Here is a 15127-nt window from a genome sequence, read left to right on the forward strand (position 1 = left end):
GGCCGTACACCTCACTCAGCATGGGGAATAAGGATTCCAGCGCTGGTGCTGCAGCACTGGTCATCAAGTGTGGCCACACACCAGCGCTGTGATTGGCCTCCAGGGTATAAGGATGTATCCCAGAATGCTTTTATTAATTACTCTCTTTGTTTTGTTATGCAGCCTCTCTTTGTTTTGTTGTGAACGAGCTCCGCGCGGAGCTCCGTTGCCGTTGCTGCTGCTGCTTATCTAAAAAACAAACAGAGCTCCTGTTTGCTGTGATCATCTGTACCTGGCTGTAAACAATCAAATGAGATTGCAGGCAGGGAGTGAATGAAACAGCGGGGAGTCGTGTTGGCTGCAGGCTGTTTGCAATTAAGAGTTAAGACTAAGGGGTTGGAAACATGCTCTGATTTTTCAAGGCAGGAAGCTAAACACACAGTGTTGGCTCCAAAAATCCACTCTCTAGCCTGGTCTACACTACGCGTTTAAACCGGTTTTAGGAGCGTAAAACCGATTTAACGCCACACCCGTCCACACTAAGAGGCCCTTTATATCGGTATAAAGGGCTCTTTAAACCGGTTTCTGTACTCCTCCCTAACGAGAGGAGTAGCGCTAATATCGGTATTACCATATCGGATTGGGGTTAGTGTGGCCGCAGATCGACGGTATTGGCCTCCGGGCGGTATCCCACAGTGCACCACTGACCACTCTGGACAGCAATCTGAACTCGGATGCAGTGGCCAGGTAGACAGGAAAAGCCCCGCGAACTTTTGAATATTTCCTGTTTGCCCAGCGTGGAGCTCCGATCAGCACGGGTGGTGATGCAGTTAAAAATCAAAATAAAGAAAGAGCTCCCGCATGGACGATACGGACGTGATCGCTGTAAGGGCAGGCAAATCTGTTCTATCAGCACTCCGTTACAGAAGACGAAATTCAAAATCATTTTTTAAATATCTCCAGACAGATGCCATAGCAGGGACTCAGCGCACTGCTGCGTGACAAGCGTAACGGAAAGCCAAAGAATCAAATGGACGCTCATGGACTGGAGGACTCAAGCTATCCCACAGTTCCTGCAGTCTCTGAAAAGCATTTGCATTCTTGGCTGAGCTCCAAATGCTTCTAGGGTCAAAAACAGTGTCCGCGGTGGGTCAGGGCATAGCTAGGCAATTTACGCACCCCCCCACCCACCCCCAGAAGTGAAAGGGAAAACAATCCTCTCTTGACTCTTTTACATGTCACCCTATCTTTACTGAATGCTGCAGATAGACGCGATGGTGCAGCACTCAACACCAACATCCTTGCTCCCCCCACGCTATGGATGGCTGATGGTACAAAATGACTGGTACCCGTCCTCATCATCAGCCTATTGGCACATGGGGCAGTGCAAAAGGACTGGTAACCATGCTGACTAGCATCTGTTAGGTCGATCAAGGGCGCCTGGTCCTAATTTTTCCTGGTAGATGGTACAGTATGGCTGATAACCATCGTCATCATAGCAACAGGGGGCTGAGCTCCATCAGCCCCCACCCTTCATGTGTAAAGAAAAGATTCAATTGCCCCTGAACTAGCAGAGGGATGCTGGGCTCCTCTCCTACACACTCCTTACTGTCCTGTCTGGACTATCATAGCAGCTGAAGGCTGCCTTCCACCCATATCTCACTAACAAGTCACTGTGTCTTATTCCTGCATTCTTTATTACTTCATCACACAAGTGGGGGGACAATGCTACGGTAGCCCAGGAAGGCTGAGGGAAGAACGGAATCAACAGGTGGGGTTGTTGCAGGAGCACCCCCTGTGAATAGAATACAGCTCATAATTTCTGCAGGATCTGGTTCTCTGATACAGTGGTTCTCTAGTACACTTGCCCATATTCTAGGCAGGACTGATTCTATTTTTAGATACCAAAAAGGAGGGATTGACTCAGGGAGTCATTCCCAGTTTTGGCTTTTGCGCCCCTGGCTAAGAGCAGCCAGGCGCACTTATGACAGCAGCAAATGGAACAGTGCAAAAGGACTGGTAGCCACGATCATCTTATTACCAATTTATGGTATGGTAGATGGTACAATATGGCTGATAACCATCTCTGCTATCATGCAAAAGCAAAAGCATGCTGCTGTGTAGCGCTGCTGAATCGCCTCTGTGAGCGGCATCTAGTACACATACGGTGACAGTCACAAAAGGCGAAACAGGCTCCATGATTGCCATGCTATGGCATCTTCCAGGGCAATCCAGCGAAAAAAGGCATGAAATGCTTGTCTGCCGTTGCTTTCCCAGCGGAAGGAGTGACTGACGACATTTACCCAGAACCACCCGCGACAATGATTTTTGCCGCATCAGGCACTGGGATCTCAACCCGGAAATTCAAAGGGGCGGGGGAGGCTGCGGGAACTATGGGATAGCTACGGAATAGCTACCCACAGTGCAATGCTCCAGAAATCGACGCTAGCCTAGGACCGTGGACGCACACCACCAATTTAATGTGTTTAGTGTGGCCGCGCACACTCGATTTTATACAATCTGTTTTGTTAAACCGGTTTATGTAAATTCGGAATAATCCCGTAGTGTAGACGTACCCTTTCTCTCCCCCCGCTCCCTGTCACACTAGACCCCACTCCACCCCCCTCTTTTGAAAAGCACGTTGCGGCCACTTGAATGCTGGGATAGCTGCCCATAATGCATCACTCCCAGCAGCGCTGCTAATGCTGCAAATGTGGCCACACACCAGCCCTGGTAGCTGTGAGTGTGGCCACACACCAGCGCTGCTCCTACACAGCTGGATGACCAGCGCTGCAAACTACCAGCGCTGCAAACTGTAAGTGTAGCCATACCCTCAGTCACAGAGTTCCCTGTTACCATGGCCAGGGCATGCTTACATCTCCTGGGCCACATGGCAGCGTGCACATACATGGTCCGCTATGCCAGTCTACATATGAGGCCCCTCCAGCTCTGGTTGGCCTCAGAGTTCTCTCAGGCCAGGGACAAACTGGACAAAGTCCTCTCAATACCAGCGCGGGTGATCGCCACGCTACAATGGTGGTCCTGCCTGGCCAATATACTCCAGGGAATTCCCTTCTGGGACCCGACCCCGTCGCTGGACCTAGTGTCCGACGCGTCAGACTTGGGCTGGGGAGCAAACATAGGGACCTCATGGACCCAAGGTTTGTGGTCCACTGCAGAGCTATCCCTTCACATAAATGTCAGGGAACTCAGGGCGGATACGTTTAGCCTGCATGACGTTCAGCTCGCAGCTATGCGGCAAAGTGGTCAGAGTACTCACGGACAACACCGCTGCGATGTTTTACATCAACAGGCAAGGCGGGGCGAAGTCCTCAGCCCTCTGCCAGGAAGCCCTCAGCCTCTGGGAGTTTTGTATAGCCCACAACATCTCCCTGAAGGCTTTCCACCTGCCAGGCGCCAAAAACACGCAGGCTGATCGTTTGAGCAGGGACTTATCCCAACACGAGTGGTTGCTTCACCCGGAGGTCACTCATCAACTCTTCTGAAAGTGGGGCACTCCCCAAGTAGATCTGTTTGTGACCTGACAAAACTGCCATTGCCACGGGTTCTGCTCCGGGAGGTGGGGAGGAACGCAATTTCAGATGCCTTCCTCCTGTCATGGTTGGGTCAACTCCTTTACGCTTTTCCCTGTTTCCCCTCATTGCCAAGGTCCTGGAAAAAGTAAAAACGAACAAGGCACACATCCTTTTGATCGCCCCAGCGTGGTCCCGACAGCATTGGTACGGGACCCTCCTGGGCTTGCTCATAGCCCCTCCCCGGCCGTTGCTGCTCTGCCTAGACCTACTCTCCCAGGACCAGGGCCACCTCCTCCACCCCAATCTGGCCAGCCTCCGTCTGACAGCGCGGCTGATCAGTGGCTAGATGCGCAGGAGAGAACGTGTTCGGAGGGGGGTCAGGTGTGTCCTCCTCAAAAGCAGGAAGCCATCCACGCACCAAGCCTACCTGGCAAAGTGGTCCCGATTCTCCAGGAGGGCGGGCGAGCGGGGTGTTTCCCCAACGTCTGCCCCACTCCAACTTATCCTTGAGTACCTGCTTCACCTTAGAACTCAAGGTCTGGCCCCCTCGTCTGCCAGGGTGCACTTGGCGGCTATTTCGGTGTTCCATCTGCTGGTCCAGGGCTGCTCGGTTTTCTCCCATGCCATGACCGGGCATTTCCTCAAGGGGCTAGATCGGTCCTTCCCTTATGTTAGGACCCCTATCCCTCAGTGGGATCTAAATTGGGTGCTATCCCACCTTACGGGGCCCCTGTTCGAACCCCTGGCCATATGCTCGTGGTCTCACCTTTCCTGGAAGGTAGCCTTCCTCGTGGCCATCACGTCAGCCCGGCGGGTCTCAGAGCTCAGGGCCCTGACCTGCGACCTCCCATACACTGTCTTTCACAAAGTCAAGGTTCAGCTCCGCCCACACCTTGCATTCCTCCCCAAGGTGGTCTCTGTCTTTCACATGAACCTGGACATCTTCTTACCTGTCCTCTGCCCTAAGCCGCATACTTATAATGAGGAGCGCCGCCTCCATATGCTTGACATGCACAGGGCTCTGGCCTTTTATCTGGACTGGACTTATCCATTCCGCAGGTCTTCACAACTCTTTGTTGCTTCAGCCGAGCACATGAGGGGCCAACTGATCTCCACCCAGAGGCTTTCCCGGTAGATTACATTGTGCATCCACACATGCTACAACCTAGCAGGAGTTCCCACACCACCTATTGTAAGGACTCACTCGACAAGGGCTCAGGCCTCATCGGCTGCCTTTGTGGCCCATGTCCCTAACCAGGACATCTATAGGGCCGCTACCTGGTCCTCAGTACACACGTTCATGTCACACTATGCAATCGTCTCCACACCAGGGATGACGCTGTTTTCGGTAGGGCTGTGCTCCAGCCGGGGAATCTGTGAACTCCTACTCACCTCCATCAGACACAGCTTGTAATCACCTACTGTGGAATACACATAAGCAAGCACTCGAAGAAGAAAGGACACTTACCTGTTCCGTAACTGGTGTTCTTCGAGATGTGTTGCTCATGTCTATTCCACATCCTGCCCTCCTTCCCCACCTTCGGAGTTGGTCCAGCAAGAAGGAACTGAGGGTGGGGGGAGTGTGTAGCTCCCCTTATGGCCTGCTATGGCGGCACCACTCCAGGGGTCGCAGCAGCGCTCCCTCTATGGGTACTGCTGAGGGAAAAACTTCCGGCACCGGTGCACGTGGCAAGCACACACACCTACTGTGGAATAGGCATGAGCAACACATCTCGAAGAACCCCAGTTACAGAACAGGTAACGGTCCACCTTGCTTTTAAACAGCAGCTATTTGAAGCTGCTTCAGTGTTTGGAATCCTAGCAGGAGTCCCTGGCAAGTTGGATTGGGAAACATTCCAGGTAAGGTGGTCAGAGGTGCACTATACATGCAATTATAGAGCTTTACAGTTTGTAACATGCATATCAGCTTCACCTGTGTGTACAGGTGCGGGGAATGCATTGTATATCAGGATCCATGGAATAACCAACAAATTGCTAATTTATGCCAACATCGCGCTGTAAAATATTCCAGTATAAATTACACAAGAAGTCCTCATTTAAATGGCTTTATATTATAACCTCAAGCTTTGGTTCCCATCCATTTGCAGTTTCTCAACAATGATATGACATTTCCCCAAATTAAATGATCTATTTGTCAAGTTTATACAAAGTCTACTTCAAAAGTGTTAAACTGCTTTGACTATTATGTCAGCTCCAAACACTCAATCTGACACAATACCAAAAAATGATGTACAGTCAATTAAACCTCAGGACTCAGAAAAAACGATGTTTTTCCATTGTAAAACAGAAATAAAATACAAAGCTTCTAACTGCGTTCCTACCAAGTATTTAAAAATAAATAATAACCTTATGGTAGCTTGTTCTGTAGGAGCTCTCAGAATATGGGGAAACCACATGAATTCTGGCATAGAGCCCCTTGGTTTTCATTATTCAGTTAACAGCCAATTTTTTAGTCTATAAAGATAAGCAATTACTCACGACAGACTTGTCCCAGACAACAGTCATTCTTTCCTCGATTCCATTAACTCCTTCAGGAATCATAGTGAAGTTATCCTTTCCAATGGCTTTCTGGGCAGTGCTGTAGGGACAGTGCCCACTTCCCGTCACCTGCAGGTCCCCACTAAGAAGAGTTAACACATGGTGTATTGATATTGCAGGACACACAGACTCACTTGGCATCAAGTTGGGTGTGAATTTGTTTGTTCAAATCTAGACATGAGAGGCACGTGCTCTAACCCACGCTAGCTATTAACAGCCACCACTTGCTATTCTGGTGGCTAAGGATCATTGAAGAGCAGCGGTGCTCTGGCCAGATCACCTTTCCTTAAGAAAACCCTCTGTTCTCAGCTTTACACCAACCAGGCATGTTAAAATAATCAACTACTGCAGAGATCAGCTGCTTTTCACCACAAGACTGGTACAAAGTCCACTTAACAGTGCTGAGGAGATGACTCCATTATTAGTGTTAATAAAGATTATCAAACCCCTGTATTAAATATTCTACTTTAAAGATAAATCCATAATCATGTGAAATAAAAATAACATGATGAATACCAGATGACTTTTTGTGGTTTTTTTGGTCTACACATTTTTCATGGAATTTGTACGAGAAAAACTCTCTCTTTGTACCTTGTGACAGAGAACAGGGAATGAACAGGCAAGCCTGCACTCTGATCATTCTGACACCAATTAGTTGTCCCCAGAAAAAGACAATACCTCAGCTTCAAAGGTCTCAGCCACACATAATATTTCACTGCAATTTCTCTGTCTCCAAAGGCTGAAGGTTGAGCTGACCATGCTAGGATTTGAACCAGTGGTCCCTCCCCATCTTAGTGTGTAAGTTGCAGGTTTGAAACATCAAGAGGCCTTGTATTCAGAGGTTAAAATCCCAGCATCCTTACAAATAACCAAGTGAATGATGAAAAAGATCCTTTATCTGTCACATCAGTACAATTTGCTGAGGTGCCAACCCTATTCACTTATGGGAAACTTTCTGCATCATCTTCTGATCCTTTCCTATCCACAAGAAAATGAATCAAGCAACATCATGAGCCTTTGATTAGAAGACAAACCTCTTGGTTAATAGTGAAATAAGAGAGATTAGACTAAAAGTATTTTTTATATTAATGAGTTTCTTGCATTACCGCAAATTACTAAACATATCAATGACATCACAAGATTTGCTTTCCATTTTATCTTGTCCTTGTTCTGTTCTCTAAGCTCATCACTGTCTTACTGTATGAAAGTTTAATTTGACATAGTGGATTCTTTAATTTTCTACACGTATTAATAAATACAATTGTAGGGCCAAGAAACCCTCCTCCAGCTCAACTGGCCTGCCCATTCCAAGTTTATCTTTACAATACAGTCTTTTTTTTTTTTTACAACACTATTAACTCACTGCACCAGAAACAATCTAGGATTCTCTCTCTTTTTTTCCATGCTTTGTTTTAGTTGCCTTTCCCAGAGGTTTGTTCCATATGCCCTTTGTGTGAAGTTTTTCTGCTGAGCACCACAGTGCTTAGTCTTCTTAGTTCAAGAGCATCACTTAGGCCCCAATCCAACAAAAAACATTTGCATATGCCTAACTTTAATCGTGTGAACAGTCCCATTGCCTGAGTTTATTAATCAGTAAAATGGGTATAAACATTAGAACTGGTCAGAAAAATTCACGTTTTTCCCATGAAAAATTTAGTTTTTGATGAAAAAAATAAAAAAACTAAAATATTTAGTTTCTGAAATGTCACTATGATGGCACATGGATTTGTAGTTCAGATGCATCATGCTCCCATTCTCCTTCATTGACCACGCTATATGATCATATTACATCTCCTATGAAGCGCCACCATCTCATTTCTTCGTGAGGGGAAGCAGTACCTCATGGGAGATGGAGTCTGGCTGGGGAGCCCAGCCCATATATAAGTGTGGAAGCCTGAAGTATCTGAACTACATCTCCCATAAGGCATCACAGCGGCATTTTGGATTCCAGGCATTCAGTTTTTCAACAACAACAAAAAAAATCTAAATTTTCTGTGGAAAGCAGACATTTTTTGTTTAGTCAAAAATCTAAGTTTCTGTCAAAACAGTTTCAACAGCAAATTTTCAACCAGCCATCAAAACCATGCTAACCTTATGTTGTGAGGCTTGTTTAATGCTTGTAAAATGTTGTGAGATCTACTGATGAAAAATGCTATAAAATATATTATTTATCATAATCATATTCATCCTTGGGTAAAAAACCATATATAAATGTACTGCAAGGTATTAATATATAGGATGTTTTAAAGCTTCAATGTATTGATTTAAAGCATTAGACCTGAAAGCAGGCTAAGCCGCTGTTATTTAAGATCTCTGACTCTAAGCCAGTAAGGCGGGGGAAGAAGGGGGAAGCATTTCTGCATGTTTGGAGCATAATGAAAGTTTCCCGGATTTCCCAGTTTTTCTGCATGATTTTGATATTAAAAGATGGCTTTATCTGGGTTACAATTCGAAAAATTCTATTGCCATTTTAGCTATACCAGTTTGACCCACATATTAATAATATGTTGGAAGCCTCTTGTGGAGAACACACAGCTGTGTCTGCTGCAGTAAAAATAATGATTTTTTTATACTTTGCCACATGAGCTGGTTAAAAGTCTGATCCTGTTCCCACCGAACTCAACAGCAAAACTCCTAATGATGTCAGTGGTGCAAGATCAGGCCAGAAAAGACCTTTTCCTATTTTCATTTTAATGAACAGAAAGATCAAATAAAGGAGCTAATTTCATCTTCTCCCAAGGTCAGCACCCGTCAGAAATGAACCAATTTCTGTATAACCCCACCAAAAATACATCTGACTTAGGGCCAGATTCTGCTCTCATTAACGTCTGTGTAAGTCCAGCACCAGTGGAGTGCGTCTGTATGTACACAGGTGTCACTGAGCAGAAGTCATCCCCTACTGCACATACAGATATGCATGCACATAGTCTCTGATGTACAGGTACCTAGACGCGTCTCCCCATGCTTTTATATCACCCAGGTACATAACCTGTCAACCTGCTGTGGGGAAACCTCACTTCTGGAAGAAACGTGATCTGCAAGCAAATGAACATTTTAAATCCTAAAAATGTGCTTCATCCAAGGTATGAAGCAGGAATCAGCACAGTTAGGGACATAGTGCCACCTCCTGGTGTTAACTAGTGGCTTGGCTGGCAAACTGAACTACTCACTCTACTGTCAGCACTCTGTCCTGCTGGGACTCAAACGGAAGACCCCTATCACCCCAAAGCAGCGGCTCCACCACTTAAGCCAAAGAAGAATCTCAATGAGCTAGAAGCAGTGCACACTTTCCAGAGGTGATACCCAATTCCAGGTTGCCAAGACACTGCTGGTAACTTGTTGAACATGTTCAGAGCTACCTGAACCTTTGTGGGCAGAGGGATAACATATTGCCCCTTCTAACCCTTGGAATGACTAACCTCCTCCGGAAGGTTCTCAGCAAAACAACTCAGCTCTCATCCCTTTTTTTCCCAGCCCCTATCAGCGGGATACCCATCTCTTTGCTGTTCCTACCCCCTCCCATCTCTCTGATGAGCACCTTCCTCTCTCTCTAGCCTTCTCCTGATCCCTTTGCAGACAGACAGCACACCCCCACCTCCTATCAGTGGGCTGACAGCCTCCTATAACCAGTCTGTTTCTTCCCAAATGCAAACTTGAATCCCTAAATGAAGCTTCTCTGGCATCCATGCCACTTCCTCCCCACCCATCAGCTGCCCTCCCAATGTGTACCATTTACTCCTGCTGGTTTCCAGCCTGAGACCAGTAGAGATGGGGCACAACAGGAGGGCAATCCAGGATGGGGCCTAAGGCAATGTCGATGCTGCCGCTGGAAGGTACAATTCCCAGCCTAGTTGACATACTCACACTAGCTCAGCTCCAGTTGGCATGCTAAAAAGAGCAGTGTGGACATTGTGGCACTGGTGGTGGCTTGGGCTAATCACCCGAGTTCAGACCCAGGCTGTCAGGTGGGTTTGGACAGGCAGCTAGCGCAAGCCACCACCTTGTGCCACAACCTCCCCAATGCTATTTTTAGCGTGCTAGCTCGGCTGGAGCTAGCACGAGTCTGTCTACCTGTGCTGGGAATTACACTCAGCAAAATCAGGCCTCTAAGCAGGCAGACGTCCTCTTGCCTCATGGCGCGGCACCCCTTAGCATCACTATTAACCCTCAGAATCTAGCCATTCTCCAGTGGCTTGATTTTCAGAAATGCTGAGCATCTACAAATCCCACTGATGTCACTGGAAGCTGCGGGTGCTCAGTACCTTTCAAAAACCAAGCCACAAGACATTAAAAACTGAAAGATTAACCCCTGTCCTAAGAGCACATGTGCATGTATGTGTGCACGCAGATTACAACAAGCATTTTCACACTTAAGGAGAAGTGTGGGAACATTTTATTGTTAGCAGAGCTCAAGGGAAAGGTACAACACGAGGTCTGTTATGGGCAGAAGATGAGCCAAAATATGGCACCTTCTCACTGGTTAACACAAAACATATGAGAATCAAACTCCTATCTATCTTTCAAATGCAATGTTACATTAGAAATGGCCATGCTCCCTCCTTGACCTTATTCCTCCCTGCCAGGAGTCCTCTAGTGAAAGAAGTGGGTCACCCAAGGGAAAGTCCACAAGTCTCCTCTCTCCCGTGTACCAAAGCACTGGGATGATGCACGCACAGGAAACCAGGATTACATTTACTTTGGTGGAAGTTGAGAGAGCAATGGTTGTTGACCTTTCAACCTGGAAGTTTTTTTAATAATAAATAACTCTCACTGCTGAATAAATCCTGTACCACATTTCTTCAGTTGAAATTGCAAATAGCATATCACTCTTCACATCAAGTCCTGTTTGTTCTGTCACCTTCACAACAGATCAGTATATTAACATCTATACAATATACATCCGTACAACACTAATTCTCCCATATGTCTATAGCATTAAACAGGCAGGCTCTTTTTAGTTATGCTTCTGTTGCTGTATGTGCATTATGCACACTACATAATCTTCCAGCCTATAAAGCAGGCCAAGAAAATCTGCCTCAGCAAGTTGCACTGTCAGTTTATTATAGCTTCTGTTACTGATAATTTTGAGTCTGACCCAGCTCCCACTGAAGCCAATGGGAATTTTGCCATTAATGTTAATGATAACAAGATTGGGTTCTTAAGGACTAATTCTATTGTAACCTAACATCTCTTGTCCATCATAATTTTATACACTAGGAGCTTGGCTCAAAGCCCTTTGAAATCAGAGGAAATATACCCATTGACTTCAATGGGCTCTGGAACAGTCTCTAGATGTTGCATCTGGCATGGGTTTTGCACTCACTTGACTGGCTGGTTATAAACAATTAAAGGTTATACCATGCTAAGAGTGAGTTCAAGTGATCTGGTGTGGTGGGATCAGGACTCAGAGGTGGTGAGGTCACAAAGGCTGCAGCCTTGGCCCAGTTTTTGCTCCAATAATGTGTCCCATCTGTCCCCAGGCTGGCAGTGATTGGCTCGCCAAAAACTAGAGGACCTGGGGAGAAGGAAGAATATACCGTAAATGGTTAAAATCCACTTGCCAGTGCATTTATGCAGCTTACTGAGAACAGCCATGCATAATTTACATGTTGCTACATGGACAGCATAACGCCTAAGAAATTAAACAGCCCAGGCTTTGTCCGTATTATACAAATTTAATCAGGCAGCTTGCCAAGCCACATATGCTTTTGATCGAAATATTTACAAAATTCTCTAATCTGGGAGGAAAGGAGTTCAAAGTTGTGTTTAATTTGAATAATCTTATCCCAGCCCATCTTTGCTCTGTTGTTTAAGTGAGTTTGTGCAGTGGACTGAAGGCCCAGGAGACCGAAGTTCTTTACATACGCACAGAACATGTGCGGCGCAAGCAAGCGAAAATGCAGCCTTTCACACCAGTGTACCTCAAGCCTGATCAGAAGGGGACACATTAAAGATCCAGAGGAGAGTTTGCTCTTCCTCCTTGGCCTCTTTGCACTGCCCAGTGGCAGAGGGGCCAGTGGTCCAGAGTCAAACTAATTTCTGCACCTGCTGCCTGGATACACCGCAGCGCCTGCTGCCTGGATACTCCGCAGCACCTGCTGTCTTTCCCTTGCACTTCTATGTCTCTGTGGCCTGCCTCTCACCTGCCTAACTCTAAGTGAGAGGTGCTGGAAGTGTTGAAGGCTGAGAGAGAAAATAGAACCAGCAAAGGACAAGATGAGGGAAAGAAAATGAGAGAAAAGAGAAAAGCAGAGATAACTGAGAACAGAACATGAATTAGGAGAGACAAGGAGTGGAGTCAACAATAAAGTAGGGGGGAGGGATAGCTCAGTGGTTTGAGCATTGGCCTGCTAAACCCAGGGTTGTAAGTTCAATCCTTGAGCAGACCACTTAGGGATCTAGGGCAAAATCAGTTCTTGGTCCTGCTAGTGAAGGCAGGGGGCTGGACTCTGTGATGCTTAAGGGTCCCTTCCAGTTCTAAGAGATAGGATATCTCCATTATTTTTTTTTAAAAAAAAAGTACTTGAAGCCAGTGGGTATTAAAAATACAATGGCGCTGAGCACAGGGGGAACAACTCCTCAACACTGCAGGGAGCAGAACCTCTCCCTCTGAGGTCCACTGCATGCATTCTATTCCCACCCCCCCACTGCTAGCTCATGAAGCTTTGTGGCACTAGCAGTAAAAGACAGCAAGTGCTAGAGAGATATATTCTGGCAGCTGCCCCACAAAGGCTGAGAGTCTGTGCTAGGCCTTACAAGGGAAGAAGATCTTCTTTGCAAGAATGAAGCCAGCAGCTTGGGATAAGGGCAAGAGGTAGCGTGTGAGAAGGGAGGATTAAGATGCACATTTCAGGTAGGTGGAGGAAGGTGCAGTAGGAGGGAGAGTGTCAAGGTTGACTAGAGAAGTGGGGTCTCACTTCCATTTTCCCAAAAACAATTTGTTAGCACAACAGCAGCCATTTGAGTCAGTGGTTACTGACCCCTGCATTCAGCAATTTGGTTAGTTGCTAGAGCTTCCATTTGGTAAACTGATACCTAATGCACACCTCCTTTGTGGAGAATGCACTGAGTTCCATACCTCTCTTCCTAGCCAGTGCAATGATATCAGCCGCACTCTTACTCATCACCTTGGTGATATACACCGGACAGTTGATTCGACTGGCGATGGTGATGGCACGGAAAACAGCTTCTGCTTCAAGCTGGAATGGACAAGAAAACAGGCAGAAAAATGTAAGTTGAAAAGCAGAAGGAAGTGAAAGTGAAATCTAGGACTGAGCCAGATCTCTCTCTTTTTAACAACAACAACGGCCTTGTTCTGCTTGGCTTGTATAATTCTGTGCAATGTTGGATGGGAGGGAGAAAAAAGTCACACACTGCCTTGCACAGCTTGTGTAAGGGCCAAAACACAATTCTAGAGTGTGCCCTTTCTATTTTTCCAGAGGCACGTGGTACCTCACGGGGGCAGAGTGGTGGTGGGAAGGCAAGGAAACAGCTCTACCCCTAACCCCATGTATCAGCTACCCAGCACAGCTGGCCTGGGGGTTGAGAAGATAGAATAGTGAAGCACCAAGCTTCCTTGTACTATCCCAGGGCAATGCAACTCTGTACCCCACTGTCCCTTGTTAACGGCACTATCAAGCCTAAAATAGTAACAAAGAAATATTAGAAAGGACTTTGCTGCTAGAACCAAAGCTGCACTCCCTCCCCTATTAACTCTTCCAAATCCACATTTCTTCATGAAGCCCCATGGCCTTCCCCCACAAACAAAAAGGAAAAGGAAGGGGAAAATAGTGTCGTAATTCATAGAAATTCTCTGTGCCCTCAGACAATGCAGGCTTAGGCCCAATCTTTACACAAGGATAAGACAACAGTGAATGTACATATTTCTAAGGAACAGAATCAGCAATATAGGTTGAATTTAGCCCATAATCCATAGAAGGCTTTCAAACATCCTCCAGTACGTCCCCTCTGTTCCTCAGTGTCAAAGCAATCTCCCACAAGGAGCCATCTGGGACATGCATACAAATCATTTGTCTTCAGCTGCAGCAGCAGTGCCTTTCCAGGGCCGCTAGAGGCCTCTCTTCACTGCCATTAGTCCTATGATTGGCCCTAACCCTCTCTGCATGGCTCCATCCCGATATCAGAAGTATTACTTAAATTCAGAAAACTGGAATGACCAAAATATTAGACACAAGGTTATTGATAATTCTCTTCAAAGTCTTTATCAATCAAGTCTGAAAAGATAGCATCTCCAAAAGCACAAATCAAAGGCCTAAATCAGGGGTTGGCAACCTTTCAGAAGTGGTGTGCTGAGTCTTCATTTATTCACTCTAATTTAAGGTTTCGCGTGCCAGTAATACATTTTAAGGTTTTAGAAAGTCTCTTTCTATAAGTCTATAATATATAACTAAACTATTGTTGTATGTAAAGTAAATAAGGTTTTTAAAATGTTTAAGAAGCTTCATTTAAAATTAAATTAAAATGCAGAGCCCCCCGGACCGGTGGCCAGGACCCGGGCAGTGTGAGTGCCACTGAAAATCAGCTTGCGTGCCGCCTTTGGCATCCATGCCATAGGTTGCCTACCCCTGGCCTAAATCTTTACAGTTTAAGTACTTCTTTTAACTCTCTTCTCCTAAATTAAAATGTTCACCCCAGCAATTATTGTTTTTTACCTGATGTTCTCCTAGGAGCCATTATTACAAACATATACACCTAATGACAAGCCAGAGTATAGATTCATATCCTAATATGGGAATGGTTCATCACCAGGCAAGCCTGAGGAAGAAGTAGAGAGGTTTTGGACCTCAGTAATGGGGCTACCACATGTGGTGGTAAGAAATACTTCAACATACTTTTTGGCAAATATCAAACTAGGATTTTCCCCAGGCCTCCACTCCCATTAACAGGAAAAGATTCAATAATTTAGAAAAATCCACACCCCTCAGTGATATAGCTATGCCAACCTAATTCCCAGTGTAGACAAAGATAGAACGACAAAAGAATGCTTCTTTCTTAGCTACTGTCTTATGGGGAAGTGATATTGCAACACCCAT

General features: G+C 46.1%; 1 protein-coding gene across 6 annotated transcripts in view; it reads right to left on the minus strand.

Moving 5' to 3' along the window:
- The window catches only part of CRMP1 (collapsin response mediator protein 1), a 64419-nt gene that overhangs the window by 8712 nt on the left and 40580 nt on the right, over nt 1-15127 (minus strand). For all 6 annotated transcript variants that reach the window (XM_045018514.1, XM_045018518.1, XM_045018515.1 and 3 more), the window contains exons 8-10: nt 13153-13273; nt 11433-11589; nt 6015-6156 (exon numbers count right to left, since the gene is read on the minus strand). In XM_045018514.1, coding sequence (XP_044874449.1) covers nt 6015-6156; nt 11433-11589; nt 13153-13273 — 420 coding nt within the window. The remainder of the gene's footprint in view (nt 1-6014; nt 6157-11432; nt 11590-13152; nt 13274-15127) is intronic.

Source organism: Mauremys mutica, chromosome 5 (assembly GCF_020497125.1).
Source record: "Mauremys mutica isolate MM-2020 ecotype Southern chromosome 5, ASM2049712v1, whole genome shotgun sequence".
In the NCBI taxonomy this organism is placed as follows: Eukaryota; Metazoa; Chordata; order Testudines; family Geoemydidae; genus Mauremys; species Mauremys mutica.